This window comes from Hemitrygon akajei, chromosome 18, assembly GCF_048418815.1.
Source record: "Hemitrygon akajei chromosome 18, sHemAka1.3, whole genome shotgun sequence".
Classification (NCBI taxonomy): Eukaryota; Metazoa; Chordata; class Chondrichthyes; order Myliobatiformes; family Dasyatidae; genus Hemitrygon; species Hemitrygon akajei.
In genome coordinates, this window is record NC_133141.1 from 9,772,203 (window position 1) to 9,790,595 (window position 18,393).

The 18,393-nt window shown below is 45.4% G+C and overlaps 1 protein-coding gene across 4 annotated transcripts in view; it reads left to right on the forward strand.

Moving 5' to 3' along the window:
• Positions 1–18,393, forward strand: part of LOC140741062 (uncharacterized) — a 36,577-nt gene that overhangs the window by 5,868 nt on the left and 12,316 nt on the right. The window contains exons 2-5 of one of the 4 annotated variants that reach the window (XM_073070745.1): positions 50–998; positions 1,585–1,773; positions 3,473–3,599; positions 5,211–5,396. In XM_073070745.1, coding sequence (XP_072926846.1) covers positions 50–998; positions 1,585–1,773; positions 3,473–3,599; positions 5,211–5,396 — 1,451 coding nt within the window. Of the gene's footprint in view, positions 1–49; positions 999–1,584; positions 1,774–3,472; positions 3,600–3,751; positions 4,412–5,210; positions 5,397–18,393 lie in introns of those variants that run through there. The other 3 variants (XM_073070746.1, XM_073070747.1, XM_073070748.1) reach the window with 3 other exon arrangements.

Consider the following 18,393-nt stretch of genomic DNA (forward strand, 5'->3'; position numbering starts at 1 on the left):
AAACCATGGTAGATGGGTTCTAATCATTTGGTGTTGGAATATTGAACAGGTGATGGAATCTCTGCTCTTCCACATGAGAGAGCCTCTTATATTGGACTGAGGAAAGCAGGAGACCATTCATCAGGCTCATCCTATCCCCTTCACTCTCAGTCAATGGTGAAGCGTTCTACTGTTGACCATGTGTATTTTGAAGATCCTCTCATCTTTGATGCAAGTCCTCAGTTTGAAACTTTTGTTATTCACAAATCACAGAGTGAAAGCAGGGATGCCATCCTTGACATGTCTAATCCTGTCCCACATGATCTTATGGAAGTTGGAGCGAGACACTACAAGGAGATTGGACAATCTGCCACATGCTGTGCTCTTGATTCTCGATTTCTAAGGAATTCTAATCCACCTCAAAATAACAGACATTCAAATCCAAATTCTAGAGTTCCTACTCCTACAGGCATTTCTCCTGTCAATGAGGTGATAGAGGGGAGTGGCTTACATCACCTGGAGCCTGACACAGAAGACACCAACCCTGGATCTCAAAGAATAATCAGCATGGAATTCGATGGCACCACCAAAACATCCAGCAGTATTGTTACACCTTCCAATGAAATCAGACAGAAGTATCTGATTACATCGTACACGTCAAACTCTCATCTGGACCATAGCTATGTTCCAACAAAGTCTAATAATGTTTTGCAAAGAGGCCTGCCTTCATTAGATGGGGTCGCAACCAGAGGCAGAAAGGTGAATGAGAACAACAACAATTCAGAAGGGATATCAAACACACCAACAGCGACATCAGAGCAACAGGAGCATCAGCCTTTCCAGTTGACATTAATCACTGAACCAAATACAATCCAGAGCTCCAATGACTCCTGGCATGTTTGTAAGCCAGGATATATCCATAAGAATGACTCGTGCTGGTCTGTTTGTGAAGTGATTCCCAATTATTGTTACAACGGAGGTGAATGTGGAGTCATTGAAAATGTTGGTGCGATTTGCAGGTAGGAAGGACTCTTTTAAACTCCATTCATTAATAAAATATATAATTATCTTTCTCCGTAAACCTTATCACAATGATTGTTGTTTCAGGTCATCTGTGGTTACTCCCTGATAACCCCCTTCTCGTCTTTCCATATCTGCAGTTGTTCCTACTATACAAAGCCTGAAATATGTTAACAGAGAAGAACAAATAGTAAAATGGCAGATACTATTATTCCCAGAAATTTCTAAACTAATATTATCTAATCTAAACCAATCTAATGCAAACTAATCTAATCCTTATTAGTCTGTTCCAGACAAGGGTAGTCAAAGGGAACTGTTCCTCATCCAGTTGAAACCCGCAAAAGTGTATTGTTGAACCTCAAAATTGCTACTTACTTTTAAATGTTAACTAATCAGATTTAGATGCAGATTCAGATTTATTTATCACATGTACATCGAAACTTACAGTGAAATGCGCCATTTGTGTTAACAACCAACACAACCCAAGGATGTGCTGGGGCGGCCCGCAAGCATTGCTACATATTCCTGCGCCAACATCGTATGCCCGCAATGTTCATAGTCCCTGCTATCTCTCTGTGTGATTAGGTGCAGTGCAAAGGATCACGCCTGGTACAGAGGACGACGGTGCCAGACAGTGATCACGGAGGTTCAGCTAACGTGCATACTGATTGGCACATCTCTGCTTGTTGCTCTCCTGTTCCTCATTCTGATAGTGACCTTTACCCTGAAGCTGCGGTCTCTTAAAAAAGCTCAGCAAAGATTTGACTCCAGAAGGTTGGTAACAAATTGCACTTTTCATTATCTGTATAGAAAATGGCAAAGAATGCCAGTTATTAGAAGGTGATTTGGTGTACTTGAACAAGCTGATGTGTCTGATGGGACCTTTGGGCTCTGGCAGTGCTGACAAGGAATTCAGATGCCTAGAAACACACACAAAATGCTGGAGGAACTCAGCAGATCAGGCAGCATCCATGGAAAAGAGTCAACGTTTTGGGTCGAGACTTTTCTTCAGGATTGAGAAGGATGGGGAAGACGCCAAAATAAAAAGGAGAAGGGGAAAGAGGTTAGCTGAAAGGCGATAGGTGAAGCCAGGTGTGTGGGAAAGGTAAAGGGCTGGAGAGGAAGGAATCTGATAGGAGAGGAGAGTGGATCATCGGAGAAAGAGAAGGATGAAAGGACCCAGGGGGAAGTAGTAGGCAGTGAGAAGAAGTAAAAGGTAAAAGTAAAAGTGGGGTATGGGGGGGGGGGGGGAATTTGCTTATCAGAAGGAGAAATCGATGTTCATGCCATCAGGTTGGAGGGTACCCAGCTGTAAGGTGTTGCTCCTCCACCCTGAGGGTGTCCTCATGTTGGCACAAGGGGAGGTCATGGACCGACACATTGGAACAGGATGCATGCTGCCTCTGAAACTCCTGCGTGCACCTGAGAGAGAGAATGATTCCTAATGGTCAATGAACTGGTGGTCAGATAGTTGACTGGAAATCCAGAAAAGTTTCCTGCTGCTACCATTAGTATTTTACTACCGTAGACTGACAGTGCCTCAGGTCAACATTGTATCCAAAGGGAAACACCTCCAATAAATCCACCCAGCTCCCAAAGATGATATCGCCATATCCACAGATCCACAACCTTTGACCTGGGGACAGGTGCATTGTTAAACTGATATTTAAGTGACTTATCGCTGTGCTGTTTATTGGCCGCTGGAATGTAAGAGCCCAAAGGATGCAGGTAAATTGGTTGAGTATAAATAGGGACGCTGCTGTCAGCATGAATGCAGTGGGCTGAAGGGCCTATTTCTGTGCTGTTTTGGACTCTGCGACTCTATTATGTAGATTGAACATGAATCCACATTGCATCCATTAAATACAATGTTAGCCAGAACTAGCTCTCCTGATTTGAGTCAGCAGACCCGACCTAGGAAGGCGAGGAATTAGTTCCTGCTTCTGCTCTCCTTTACTGCCCTCAAAGGGGCTCTGACAGCAAGTGAACAGGGCATTTCCCATCCTGGTTCAAGTAAAGACATGTGGAACTATTCCTTTGGTGGGATTCAGTGGATCTGTGGATGTGTGGAAGTGTACCCTAGCAAGAATGGGCACTCTTAGGAGGGGACAGTAAAATATGATGCCCTAGAAAGTGGTTTGATATATTCTTTCCCATTGTGCTCAGCATGTGATGTGAGACATTTGGAGATGTTCATTATGTGACAATATCAGTGCATGGAGCAAATCGAGTTCATTCAGTCGACTGTAGCTATTAGACCAATATCTTCTGCAACTGTACTTCCTTGTAATAAGTAGAGAAATGTCTAGTCCACTTGCTTTTCCAATTTAACTTAAGCTTTTCTTTCATGTATTTGGTTTGAAAACCCTCCTGTTGCCTGGTTGACTTCACTACTTGTGCTGTGTGTGAAAAACAGGCATGATGAGTCCATTAGGCATGGCTGGCCTTCTAACTTGTGCTTCTATTTATTCAGAAAGCTGTGGATTTCCTCGGGGCCCCAAGGAAACTCCTCTTTCACTTCTGAAATAAGTCAGCAGGGATATCATTCCCCATTGGCTGACACCCAATGCACGACAGTCAGTGAGAAACACCTGACTCAGGTAATCACTCGCAGATTATATACTTCCATTTATTTCATTAACCTTGGTCTTCTTCTAGTTGCTATCTTTAACCTGTTTGTTTCATATACTTTTAAATTGAGCGCAGGCCTAACAATGCCTTAATTTTAAAATACTCTATCTTTTTTTCTCAGATCCTGATACAGTTTGTGCTCCCCATCTTTGCAGCCTGCTCCAACCCTATAACAAGGTTACTCCAATTCACTTCTGATATTCATAACTCTATCACTGACACCAAGCTTTCAGTAAACTAGAGCAAAGATCTAGAATTCCCACCAGAAGCTCCCACCTACCTCTTGCTCTCTTCTTTTAATATGCTTCTTAGAACCTACCTTATGACCAAGTATTTAATCAATAGGTTTGTGCAAGAAAATGAGGGAACAAGAGCAAGGGTAGGCCATTCAGCCCCTCAAGCCTGTCCTACCATTCAATGTGGCTGATCTATGCTGTCCTCAACTTCCCTTCTGTGCCAGCTCCCCATAACCTCTACCACTGTTATCCAGTAATCTCTTGTTAAAGGCAAACAGTCTTAATTATCTGTAATTGGATCTACCCAAGAACAAAGGGATGTGGTTTGCCAGTTTCTCTGACCTATTTTCATTAATGCTTAGAAACTACTACTGGTCTTGATTTTCTAAATCTCTTCTTCATTCTTTCCAGTCCCCTACTCTTTCTTCCCTGTCCACACCATTGTGCTCATCATTACCCATCACCCAGCTTCTACCCATTTTCACTCTCCAGACACTTCCACTCGCTCCCACAAAGCCCCTTACTCTCATGCTCTTTAGTCACTATTAATGGAGCAGTCACTAAAAAACAGTTCCTTTTGCCTGCTCTGTGAACGGCAGTTCCACTGTGTGTGCATCTGACCGCTGGGGCTGATTGTCGCTCATGCTCTGTAAAACTATGCTCACCAGCAAACATCCCCCATGGTCATCTCCACTGTGATGGCTCAGTTTAAAAGGAAGAAACTGCCTCCCTCTCCTTGGGGCTAAAAACTTGAAGGGATTCAATAAAAGCATTCACAGCCATGGACCAAATGATAAACTAAGTGGGGAAGAATGTCTAGAAGTTGAATTGTCCCTTAATAAGAATGTGAAACCTGAGTTACTTCATGAGTATTCATGCTGGTGGGATGTGGGTGCAGTGCAGACCCTCCCCTGGTTATGAAAGGGTTCCGTACCTTTGAAATGTTCATAACTCAAATAGTCTGCAAGTTGGAAATGCAGCCTGGAACTGAGTTCCCAGGCAGCAGCCAGCAAACCCACTCCATGCCCTCCCAAATGCTTACTCATAAGCTCTGGAGGACCTGCATTTGACTGCATTTCAAATGAAAATTTAATTTTGAGCAAAGTAGTGTTCAGTGCTGCTTTAAACTGATCTCATGAGGATCAGTGGCTCAATAACAATGATTACCCACCCATTCTGGTGCTAATTGATATTAAGGCTCCAGTCTTCCCACCGATCTCTCAAATGCTTTTGTGTGATCCCAGATCTTCCCCTACTAAGCCACGGTACTATTAGATTGTGTGTGTGTGTGTGTGTGTGTGTGCAGCCTGCACCAATATTAATGGCTAACAATTGGTTCTGTAGTGGGGTGAGTGTGTCTTTCAGTTTATGGATTTCGAGCTAAGCACCTTGGGGAATGTGAGAGAATGCAAGATATGTGTCGGCAATTCCTGGAGGAGTCCAGAACTGAGTCAAGATACAAGCGACAGGAGGCAGCTGCTGAGGTCCCCTCGCGCAGTCACCCCACCTGCAGGTGGAGCAGTGTTGCAAGTTAGTGTCAGAACATTTTGAACTGTATCGCACATACATTGTCTCCCAAATGTTCAGACGTTCACCACTCACAGCTTTGGACTTGAGCTGACACACATCCCATTATGACAGATGCCCTCTCCACTGCTGTTCGGCAATTCAAACAGTTCAAAGTTACGCAGTATCCACAATCATAGCAACAGAGGAATGATAACCATGTAGTTTACAGGACTTCCATCATTTGTCAGGGCAAAGTAAAGGGTACCCTCTCAGTCTCAAAGGCTCTGGATAGGGGAGGGCTCCTGCTTTACATAGGCACTGAGGTCATATGTAGGTCCATTGACTTGCCAAAGTAGGTATCATACCTCACTGGTCCCTGAGATAATGGGTTCTTCATGCATAGAAATGCTCATAATATTCAAGAGAACTATGGACTTAAAATGTCGCAGGTTTGTCCAGTGCTGAGAATGGCAATTGTAGAGGTGACATTTATATCTCAGGTAATGAGCATTCATTCACAGCACTTCTCTGCATCTCTTTGAACCGTTCAGAATGGTTCTTCGAGGCAGGTGGAAAAGCCTTCATAAGCAGGATTGCTGCTGATAATGCTTTTTAACACTCAGACCTTTTGTGACTGGTTGGTGGAAGCAGTTAATCTTTTCAAGGAGAGTTGGTCATTTGTTTCCCTGCTGAAGACTCAGACTCTCAGTAAGAACTAGTTGAATATAATCGCCAGCTTTTACAAGCATGATGTAGATCATATATGTCAAACTCAAGGCCCGCGGGCCAAATCCGGCCCGCGGTGGAATTATCTTTGGCCAGCGAGATAATATCTAATTACTATTAAAGCTGGCCCCAGTAATCAAAGCGCCTAAGGCGTATGATATGGCTAATGCTGAGTTTATTCAGGTACCAGGTTTTCAGGGTTTTTAGTGTTTATTCGGCAGTCTTGCTCGGCAGTCTTCTTCATAAGAAACGGAATTTGTAAAGTGAAACACCTTGTAGTTATAGCAGAGACTGAGACACATGAGAGCAGGCTGAAAAAACAGAGGCAACGAAAGCTGCGTTCGCACGCGTCCGACTGATCCGGCCCACATGAAGCTGCATTTTGCTCAATCCGGCCCGTGACCTAAAATGAGTTTGACACCCCTGAGGTAGATTTTACTATAGACAAGTGCTAAAGCTTTCAAAAGTAATTGTAGATGGGGTTTACACTTGTTGAGTTGAACAGCTAAGGTCAGTGAAGTGACAGTGTATGTTAGTTCCTTAGTCATTACCTCCTGCTTTTATGCCTGAGTATGGAGACCAGAGCAATGGTGCAGGGAATCAGAATCAGGTTTAATATCACCAGCATATGTCATGAAATTTGTTATGTGGCAGCAGTACATTGAAAAACTATAAATTACAGTAAATATATATAATCTGATGGCAGAGAGGAAGAAGCAGTACCTGAGTCGTTGAGTGCTTGCTTCAAGTTCTATACCTCCTCCCTGATGGTAGCAATGAGAAGAGGGTATGTCCTGGGTGACGGGCAACCTAGTTGATTTCAATGCCATTCCTTCAGTGTGATCACCTGCAGATGGAAAGAGGGCCTACTGTGCCTATTCATCCAGCTCTCCTCATCCTCTGACAAACAAGAGATCTGCAGACGCTGGAAATCCAAGCAACACGCACACAAAGTGCTGGAGGAACTCAGCAGACCAGACAGCATCTATGAAAAAGAGTACAGTCGACGTTTTGGGCCAAAACCCTTCAGCAGGCCTGGAATAAAAAAGCTGAGGAGTAGATTTAAAAGGTAGGGGGAGGGGACAGAGAAACTCAAGGTGATAGGTAAAACCTGAAGGGGGAGGGATGAAGTAAAGTGCTGGGAACTTGATTGGTGAAAGAGACAGAAGGCCATGGAAGAAAGAAAAGGAGGGGAGGAGTACCAGAGAGAGGTGATGGGCGGGCAAGGAGATAAGGTGAGAGAGGGAAAAGGGATGGGAAATGGTAAAGGAGAGTGGGCTGTGGGGGGCATTACTGGAAGTTCAAGAAATCAATGTTCATGCCATCAAGTTGGAGGCTACCCAAACGGAATATAAGGTGTTGTTCTTCCAACTTGAGTGTGCCCTCATCATGACAGTGGAGGCGGCCATGGGTAAACATATTGGAATGGGAATGGGAAGTGGAATTAAAATGGGTGGCCACTGGGAGATCCAACATTTTCTTGTGTTTCTCTCTCCTCCCCCTACTTTTTAAATCTACTCCTCAGCTTTTTTGCTCCAGTCTTGCCAAAGGGTTTCGGCCCAAAACGTCGACTGTACTTTTTTGCTAGATGCTGCGTGGCCTGCTGAGTTCCTCCAGCATTTTATATGTGAGCTTCCTCAGCCTCTTACTGGAGGTCCTCAGGTAACAGCTGAGCCTCCTGATGGCAAACCGGGAGCAGATAATGATAAAGAATAGTTCAGGCCACACCTCATCATGAGGGCACCAATGCCTGCTTCTTTGGAAAAGGTTATAATGGAATTCTGGTGATGTACTTGGAGCATAGACAGGGGAGGCAGAATCCCTTACCCACTGAGTTCCAACCTCTGAGGCAGGGGCTACCCTTACCTTTGAAACCTGAACGTAACATGGACTGATCAAGAAACAAAGGCCCATGTGACCTTCCTGGTAAATGTTAGAGCATCAAACTTAGAACACTGCAGCACAGTAACATGCATTTCTGCCCACAATGTTGTACTGAACTAATTAAGGTAATGACACCTAATTACTTCTGCCTACACAATATCCAAATCCCACCATGCTCTGAATATTCATGAGCTAAGAACCTCTTAAATGCCACTATCGAATCTCCCTCTCTTACCTTCCCTGGTAGTGCATTCCAGGCACCACCACTCTGTGTAAAAGATTGTCCTTCACATCTCCTTTGAACTTAACCCCTCACCTTAAATGCATGCCCTCTAGTATTAGACATTTCAATCCTGAGAAGAAAAACTGCCTATTCCTTATATGATTCTCGAGATTTTATAAACCTCAGTTTTCTCCTCAGTCTTCGCCACCTTAGAGAAAGCAATCCAAGTTTGTCCAGCCTCTCCTGATAGCACACGTGTCATAAGGTGGGCGCTGGGAGCGGACCCAAATGCAAGACACAGACACTGACATACTAGGAACTGGACCGGACTAGAGTTAGGGACGGGACAGGAACACAGACTTGAGCTAGGACTTTGGCTAGGAAAGCGGGACCAGGACAAGGAACTGGGAACTAGGAGCCTGGGCTTGGACTCCGAGCCAGAGATGGACAAGAACCCAGAACCTGAGTCTTGACTCGGCTTGGACCCCAGAACTAGGTGAGGACATGATGTGGCTACAGGACTGGACATGGCTAAGGTTCTTCAAGGCTTGGCTGCAGGACCAGGCGGGGCTTGGGTTTGTCAAGGCTTGGCTGCAGGACTAGGTGATGCTTGAGTTCTTCGAGGCTTGGGTTCTTCGAGGCTTGGCTGCAGGACTAGGCGAGGCTTGGGCTCTTCAAGGCTTGGCTGAAGGACTAGGCGAGGCTTGGCTGCCGGACTAGACATGGAACTCCTGCACAGGACAAGACACATGGACAATACAAGAACCCAAAGCCTTGACACGATCTTGGGACACCTAAACATGGAGCCTTGGTCTTGAGAGAGACAGGAACACAGAGCCTTGGTCTTGATAGAGACAGGAACACGGAGCCTTGGTCTGGAGAGAGACAGGAACCTCAGAGCCTTGGTCTAGAGAGAGACAGGAACACGGAGCCTTGGTCTTGAGAGAGACAGGAACACGGAGCCTTGGTCTAGAGAGAGACAGGAACACGGAGCCTTGGTCTTGAGAGAGACAGGAACACGGAGCCTTGGTCTTGAGAGAGACAGGAACACGGAGCCTTGGTCTGGAGAGAGACAGGAACACGGAACCTTGGTCTGGAGAGAGACAGGAACACGGAGCCTTGGTCTGGAGAGAGACAGGAACACGGAGCCTTGGTCTTGAGAGAGACAGGAACACGGAGCCTTGGTCTAGAGAGAGACAGGAACACAGAGCCTTGGTCTAGAGAGAGACAGGAACACGGAGCCTTGGTCTAGAGAGAGACAGGAACACAGAGCCTTGCTCTGGAGAGAGACAGGAACACGGAGCCTTGGTCTTGAGAGAGACAGAAACACGGAGCCTTGATGTGGAGAGAGACAGGAACACAGAGCCTTGGTCTAGAGAGAGACAGGAACACGGAGCCTTGCTCTGGAGAGAGACAGGAACACAGAGCCTTGGTCTAGAGAGAGACAGGAACACGGAGCCTTGGTCTGGAGAGAGACAGGAACACGGAGCCTTGGTCTGGAGAGAGACAGGAACACGGAGCCTTGGTCTAGAGAGAGACAGGAACACGGAGCCTTGGTCTTGAGAGAGACAGGAACACGGAGCCTTGGTCTGGAGAGAGACAGGAACACGGAGCCTTGGTCTAGAGAGAGACAGGAACACGGAGCCTCGGTCTGGAGAGAGACAGGAACACGGAGCCTCGGTCTTGAGAGAGACAGGAACACGGAGCCTCGGTCTGGAGAGAGACAGGAACATGGAGCCTCGGTCTTGAGAGAGACAGGAACACAGAGCCTTGGTCTAGAGACAGACAGGAACACGGAGCCTTGGTCTGGAGAGAGACAGGAACACAGAGCCTTGGTCTGGAGAGAGACAGGAACACGGAGCCTTGGTGTTGAGAGAGACAGGAACACGGAGCCTTGGTCTGGAGAGAGACAGGAACACAGAGCCTTGGTCTAGAGAGAGACAGGAACACGGAGCGTTGGTCTTGAGAGAGACAGGAACACAGAGCCTTGGTCTAGAGAGAGACAGGAACACGGAGCCTTGGTCTAGAGAGAGACAGGAACACGGAGCCTTGGTCTAGAGAGAGACAGGAACACGGAGCCTTGGTCTAGAGAGAGACAGGAACACAGAGCCTTGGTCTAGAGAGAGACAGGAACACAGAGCCTTGGTCTAGAGAGAGACAGGAACACGGAGCCTTGGTCTAGAGAGAGACAGGAACACGGAGCCTTGGTCTAGAGAGAGACAGGAACACAGAGCCTTGGTCTAGAGAGAGACAGGAACACAGAGCCTTGGTCTAGAGAGAGACAGGAACACAGAGCCTTGGTCTTGAGAGAGACAGGAACACGGAGCCTTGGTCTTGAGAGAGACAGGAACACGGAGCCTTGGTCTAGAGAGAGACAGGAACACGGAGCCTTGGTCTAGAGAGAGACAGGAACACGGAGCCTTGGTCTAGAGAGAGACAGGAACACGGAGCCTTGGTCTAGAGAGAGACAGGAACACAGAGCCTTGGTCTAGAGAGAGACAGGAACACGGAGCCTTGGTCTAGAGAGAGACAGGAACACAGAGCCTTGGTCTGGAGAGAGACAGGAACACGGAGCCTTGGTCTAGAGAGAGACAGGAACACAGAGCCTTGGTCTTGAGAGAGACAGGAACACAGAGCCTTGGTCTTGAGAGAGACAGGAACACAGAGCCTTGGTCTTGAGGGAGACAGGAACACAGAGCCTTGGTCTAGAGAGAGACTGGAACACAGAGCCTTGGTCTTGTGAGAGACAGGAACACAGAGCCTTGGTCTGGAGAGAGACAGGAACACAGAGCCTTGGTCTAGAGAGAGACAGGAACACGGAGCCTCGGTCTTGACAGAGACAGGAACACAGAGCCTTGGTCTAGAGAGAGACAGGAACACGGAGCCTTGGTCTAGAGAGAGACAGGAACACAGAGCCTTGGTCTGGAGAGAGACAGGAACACGGAGCCTTGGTCTGGAGAGAGACAGGAACACAGAGCCTTGGTCTAGAGAGAGACAGGAACACAGAGCCTTGGTCTAGATAGAGACTGGAACACAGAGCCTTGGTCTAGAGAGAGACAGGAACACAGAGCCTTGGTCTAGAGAGAGACAGGAACACAGAGCCTTGGTCTGGAGAGAGACAGGAACACAGAGCCTTGGTCTTGATAGAGACTGGAACACAGGGACATGGAACACAGTGCCGGGACCCCTCCTTAGGAACAGGGCTTGGGGCCAGGTCTCTACACAGAGTCAGGACCCATCCTAGGGAGCAGGATGTACGGCCGGGACTCATACACAGAACACAGAGAGACAGTTCCCAACACAAGGTAGTGGCAAACAGCCAGACCTACCTAGTGAAGGCATGGACACAGAGACAGTTCCAAACAACAATAGATAGTTCCTTATCTAGACGCAGCAAGGCTCCAGTCTTGCTTGGCAGTAGAACTTGTCAGCGACACAGGCGAGGTTGCAACCAAGGCTTCAGGAGGAAGGTGAAGGGAAGGGAACAGTCCAGCCCAAAATGAGAATCAGGTGCCTCAATTAGAGCACCCAACAGAACAAGGGAAAACTGGAGAACCTGGAATAAGGTACAATGGACCGGACCGTGAACCAGAATGTGGACTTCTCGGACCAGACCATGACAACTTGCCCTCTAACCCAGGCAGCATCATGGTGAACCTCTTCAGCACCCTCTCCAAAAATCCAAAAACCTAAAAATTTAAGATGCAAAGGGACTTGAGCAGAACACCCTAAAGGTTATCTTGCACGTTGAGTTGGTGGTGAAGAAGGCAAATGCAATGTTAGCATTCATTTCAAGAGGTCTAGAAAACAAGAGCAGGAATGTTATACCTAGGCTTTGTAAGGCACTGGTGAGGCCTCATTTTGAATATTGTGAAGAGTTTTGAGCCCCTCATCTTGGAAAGTATGTGCTGGTGTTGGAGAGGGTCCAGAGGAGGTTCACAAGGATGATTCTAGCAATGAAAGGGTTATCATACGAGGAATGTTTAAAAGCTGTGGGTCTGAACTCACTGGAATTTAGAAGGATGAGGGGCGATCTCATTGAAACCTTTTGAATCCTGGAAGGCCTAGACAGAGTAGATGTGGAAAAGATGTTTCTCATGGTGCAATCGTCTAGGACAAGAGGGCACAGCCTCAGGATAGAGGGGCTTCCATTTAAAACAGAGATGCAGAGAATATTCTTTAGCCAGAGGGTGGTGAATTTGTGAAATTTATTACCGTAGGCAGTTATGAAGGCCAGGTTACTGAGTGTATTTAAGGCAGAGCTTGATAAGTTCTTGACTGGACATGGCATCAAAGGTTTCAGGGAGAAGGCCAGAGAGTGGGACTGAGGGGGGAAAACAGGATTAGCCATGACTGAAACATAGAAATGTAGAAACCCTACAGCACAATACAGGCCCTTTGGCCCACAATGCTGTGCCGAACATGTACTTACCTTAGAAATTACCTAGGGTTACCCATAGCCCTCTATTTTTCTGAGCTCCATGTACCTATCCAGGAGTCTCTTAAAACACCCTATCGTATCCGCCTCCACCACTGTCGCCAGCAGCCTATTCCACGCACTCACCACTCTGCGTAAATACCTTACCCCTGACATCTCTTCTGTACCTACTTCCAAGCACCTTAAAACTGTGCCCTCTCGTGCTAGCCATTTCAGCCCTGGAAAAAGCCTCTGACTATCCACACGATCAATGCCTCTCATCATCTTATACACCTCTATTAGGTCACCTCTCATCCTCTGTCGCTCCAAGGAGAAAAGGCCGAGTTCACTCAAACTATTCTCATAAGGCATGCTCCCCAATCCATGCAACATCTTTGTGAATCTCCTCTGCACCCTTTCTATAGTTTCCACATCCTTCCTGTAGTGAGGTGACCAGAACTGAGCACAGTACTCCAAGTGGGGTCTGACCAGGGTCCAATATAGCTGCAACATTACCTCTCAGCTCCTAAACTCAATCCTACGATTGATGAAAGCCAATGCACTGTATGCCTTCTTAACCACAGAGTCAACCTGCACAGCAGATTGAATGGAGGAGCAGACTCGATGGGCCAAATGGCCTAATTCTACTCCTATGTTTTATGGTCTTATAAAGTCTCCACATCCTTCCTGTAATGGGGAGACCAGAAAACAATGTAATACTTCAGATATGGCTTAACCAGAGTTTAATAAAGCTGTAACATAATTGCTGAATACTAGTACCCTCTGTCTCAACTATAAAGGCAAGCATGTCATATGCCTCTTTTCCCACCCTATTGGCTTGTGTGGCCACTTTCAGGGACCCAAACAGTTTACTCCCAGAACTCTCTGAGATAGTTGCACAAGGTAAGTGGGGTTGGCCTTAAACAGATGTTTATTAGAAATTTCTCTTCCATGTCAACCATGAGAGGCAGGCTCAGTGAGTGAGGTGAGATCTCTGGCATCTCTATGCCATCCTCTCAGTGTCTTTACCTGCAGATAACTGAGGAGACTCTGCTGGAAGAATAGAGGCATGTTCCCTTTCCCCTGAGTAGAAAGCATCAGTACCTTCCTAACGGTGTGGTGCAGCCAAACTACCAGTGCCAGGACACTTCACTGGGTCAGCAAGTTCACACCCATAGTGCCCTCGTTGTGCCAGGGCAGAGCAGCACAGGCATGGGGCTGTGGTTAGCAGCGTCCACCAATCCCTCTCACAGACTCTGGAAAACGTGGGTCCATTGGTCTGTCTTCCTCAACATGGTGTAGAGGTGGCATCTGTAGACAAGAGACTGCACAGTGTACAGTCTGTACACTCCTGTACAGTGACTGTTGTGCCTCTGGCATCTGTGATCTACATCTCCCTCCAGCTCCCAGTGGCAATGGCACAGAGATAAAAGGTGGAGAAATGGCAAAGCCCCCACCAACCAAGTCCCAGAGTGGACACTTCTCTAAATCACACAAATGGGCAATTGGAGCAGCATGTAAAGATACTTCCTTGTGAAGCAGAGAAACAGATCCTAACCACACCCTTCTCACCTGACACCTACTATGCAGCAGCCAAATTCCACAAGCACAGTGGTTCCTGCAGAATAACCTTGACATCACAAGTGACAAACAGATTTTCTATCATTTTCAGGTGAAAGTGTTCCCAGTAACAGGGAGGGGGCACCACAATGCTAATTAGAGAACACAGCTTCTAAATAACTGGCGAATCTATTGGAGTGGCGACAAGAGAATTTTATTTTCTACATGATGAGTCACTTGACCTCGAATGCGGTGCCTGAAGATGCAATTATAACTTTCAAAAGGAAATGGGATTCATTATTGAAAAGTGAAATGTATAATGTTCTGGGGACTAATTGGGTTGCTTTCATCAATCTGTCTAACCTAAACTGCTCCTCATCTGCTGCTATCATGTTCTGACCATTCTTCCAGCAAAGATGGTTTCTTCCTGTTTATTCCAACAAAACCATTTATGCTTGTAGTCATCAAATCATAGAATACTGCAGCACAGAAGCAGGCCTTTCAGCCCATCTAGTCCATGCCAGCCTGGTCTTCTGACAAGACCCACCTACCTGGTTCTGGACCATAACCCACCCCCCCATATCTTTTTCATCCTATCCAAACTTCTCTTAAATATTACAATTAAACCCTCACCTACCACGTCCGATGGCAACTCAATCCATACACACACCATCCTCTGACTGAAGAAGTTCCCCCTCAAACTTACTTTAAATATTTCACCTTTCACACTAAACATGTTACCTCTAGTTCTACTCTAACCCAACCTGAACGGGAGAAAGACTGCAAGCATTCACATTAGCTGAAAACTTCATAATTTTGTGTTACTCTATCAAACTTCCCCTCATTCTCCTGCGCTCTGGAGAATAAAGGCCTAACCTGCTCAACCATTCCCTGTAACTCAGGTCCTCAAGTCCTGGCAACGTCCGTGTAAATTTTCTCTGTACTCTTTCAAGCTTGATTGGCTTAAATATATATCAACATATTTTATCTGTTTCAACAGCCTTGATGTCTCCAACCTCTGCATAATTGAAGCCAGTCATCCCTGGTGCCATTCCCATGAATGTGCCATGTCCTCTCATTGTTTCTTCATTAAATGTAATGCACAGAAATAGATTCAGCTCTGGGCACCATAAATCCAAAGCTCATGTCTCTATCCAGAGTTATAGAACAGCTTTAACTTCCTTGCTTTGTATTTTATGATTTTTTAATATAATTCTGCTCCTTCTTCCTGTTACATTGCAAGATTTCAAGGCATACAGCTCTGGACTATCTGTTTCTGTACATTTATACTGTCCCAACATAGATTGTAGCCTCAGAGGAGAAGGAAGTAAACTAAATCAGAAGGAAAAAGAAATGTCTGTGCTCCAGTTTCTCAAGTCAAATCTAAGATGAGTTTATTAACATGTGCATGAGGATGGTGAGGCACAGGGGCAATGAAGTACTTGCTGGTAGCACATAGTTTCAGACACCACGTAGTCATAGAGCTATAGAACACTATAGCACAGAAATAGGCCCTTTGATTCATCTAGTCTGCACTGAACTATTAATCTGCCTAGTCCCATCAACATGCACCTGGACCACAGCCCTCCATACCTATCCAACTTTCTCTTAAATGTTGAAATTGAGATCGCATCCACTACTTGCGCTGGCAGCTCATTCCACACTCTCATCACCCTCTGAGTGAAGGTGTTCTCCCTCAGGCTCCCTTTAAACATTTCACCTTTCACCTTTAACCCATGACCTCTAGTTTTAGTTTCACCCAACTTCATTGAAAATCCCTGCATGCATTTACCCTATCTATACCCCTTCATAATTTTATACACCTCTATCAAATCTCCCCTTAATTTTCTATGCTTTAGGAAATAAAATCCCAACTGATTCAACTTTTCCCTATAACTCAGGTCCTTAAGCAAATCCTGGCAACATTCTTGTAAATTTTCCCTGTACTCTTTTAATCTTATTCTCATCTTTCCTATAGATAGGTGACTAAAACTGCACACAATACTCCAGATTAGGCCTTACCAACATGTTATACAACTTCAACACCACATCCAAACTCCTGTACCCAGTACTTTGATTTATGAAGACAATGTGCCAAAAGCTTTCTTTACAACCCTACCTACCTACGACTTCACTTTCGATGTATAACCAGATCCCTTTGTTCTACCACACTTCTCAGTGCCCTACCGTTCACTGTGTGAGACCTACCCTGGTTTGTCCTACCAAAGTGCGACCCTCACACTTGTCTGCATTAAATTCCATCTGCCGTTTTTCAGCCCATTTTTCCAGCTGCTCCAGATCCCACTGCAAGCCATGGTAGTCTTCCTTGTAGTCTGCTACACTCCCAGTCTTGGTGATATCCTCAGATTTGCTGATCAGTTTACCACATTACCATCCAGATCATTGATATAGATGACAAACAACAATGGACCCAGCACCGATCCCTGTGGCACACCACAAGCCACAGGCCTCCAGTCAGAGAGGTAACCCTCTATTTCTGCTCTCTGGCTTCTCCCACAAAGCCAATGTTTAATCCAATTTACTACCTCATCTTGAATGCCAAGTAACTGAACCTTTCTGACCAGCCTCCCTTGTTAAGTGCCTTGCTGAAGTCCATGTAGACAACATCCACTGCCTTTTTTTCATCAATTTTCCTGGTAACTTCCTCAATAAACTATATAAAATTGGTTAGACACAACCTATCATGCTGCCTATCCCTAATCAGTCTCTGTCTATCCAAATGCTTACATATCTGCTCCCTTAGAATACCTTCCGATTACTTTAAGGCGGGGTGGCCAACCTATGGCGCATGCGGCAAAAGTGGGGCATTGGATGATTAGAAGTGGTGCATTGCACCCCAGTGATAATAATAAAAAAGTAAGCCCACTCATGCAAAAAGTATTAACCAAAAGCTGATTTGTAGAAAAAAAATCTATAACAGGAATTCAAGTAGCTTAGTGCTAGAAATGTGTTTTACTGAGAATAAATCTAAAACTTAGCAATTATTTTTAGCGATTTTATTATTTTGTGCACATCTTTTGGCAAATGTTATCTTCTTTCACATTAATCTGTTTTCAATTAAAAACATGTTCAATGAGTCAAACTAGGAAAGAAGGACTTTTGTTCTGCAGTCGTTCCATAACTGTTCAATACACGTTTGATACTTGTTTGCTCCTGAGGCGCCAGGTGTCTGCACCAGCGGTGCGTCGCAGGTTTTTGCCAGTCAGTTTACAATTGACACTCGTGCGCTACGGAGTTGTGCTTTGTTGGTCCTTTGTGAACATTTGCAGTTTTATACTTTTTCGAAAATTAAGCCTTGTTTTTACATTCAGTTACCCATCGCAGTGCAAAAGAAAATGAGCAAAAGAAAAGCAGAAAGTGATAGTAAGCGTGAATTCAGTGAACAGTGGGAAAATGAGTTCTTATTTATTGCGGGTCCATCAGGAAAACCATTGTGCATTGTTTGTGAAAACATTTTCTCACATAATAGAAGACATGATCTTAATAGACACTATAAAACACAACATCAGACTGAAATAGAAGGAAAACTGAAGCTAGTGCTTGGGTCTGAGTTACGGAAAGAATATGTGATTAAGAAAAAGGAAGAAATCAAAAGAAGACAAAATATATTTGTTAAAAGTCTCATTAAGGTAAGTAATGTTTATCTTATTTTTATATTAAATCAATATATCATGTAAAATGTTAAATATGTTTATTTTAACATTTTTTACAAGAATTGAATGGGGGTACAAGAGTTGTATGGCGCAACTGAACACGTGCGTGAAAAAACTGACGCATGGAATGTAAAAGGTTGGCCATCCCTGCTTTAAGGTGTATAAGATCTTGAGAGGCATTGATCATGTGGATAGTCAGAGGCTTTTTCCCAGGGCTGAAATGGCTAGCACGAGAGGGCACGGTTTTAAGGTTCTTGGAAGTAGGTACAGAGGAGATGTCAGGGGTAAGTTTTTTATGCAGAGAGTGGTGAGTGAATGGAATGGGTTGCCGGTGACGGTGGTGGAGGCGGATACAATAGGGTCTTTTAAGAGACTCCTGGACAGGTACATGGAGCTCAGAAAAATAGAGGGCTATGGGTAATCCTAGGTAACTTTTAAGGTAAGGACATGTTTGGCTCAGCTTTGTGCTTAAGTCAGCAAACACCTCTTCCTCTGTAATCTGTACAGGGTCCACAGCCTTGTTACTGTTTTGCC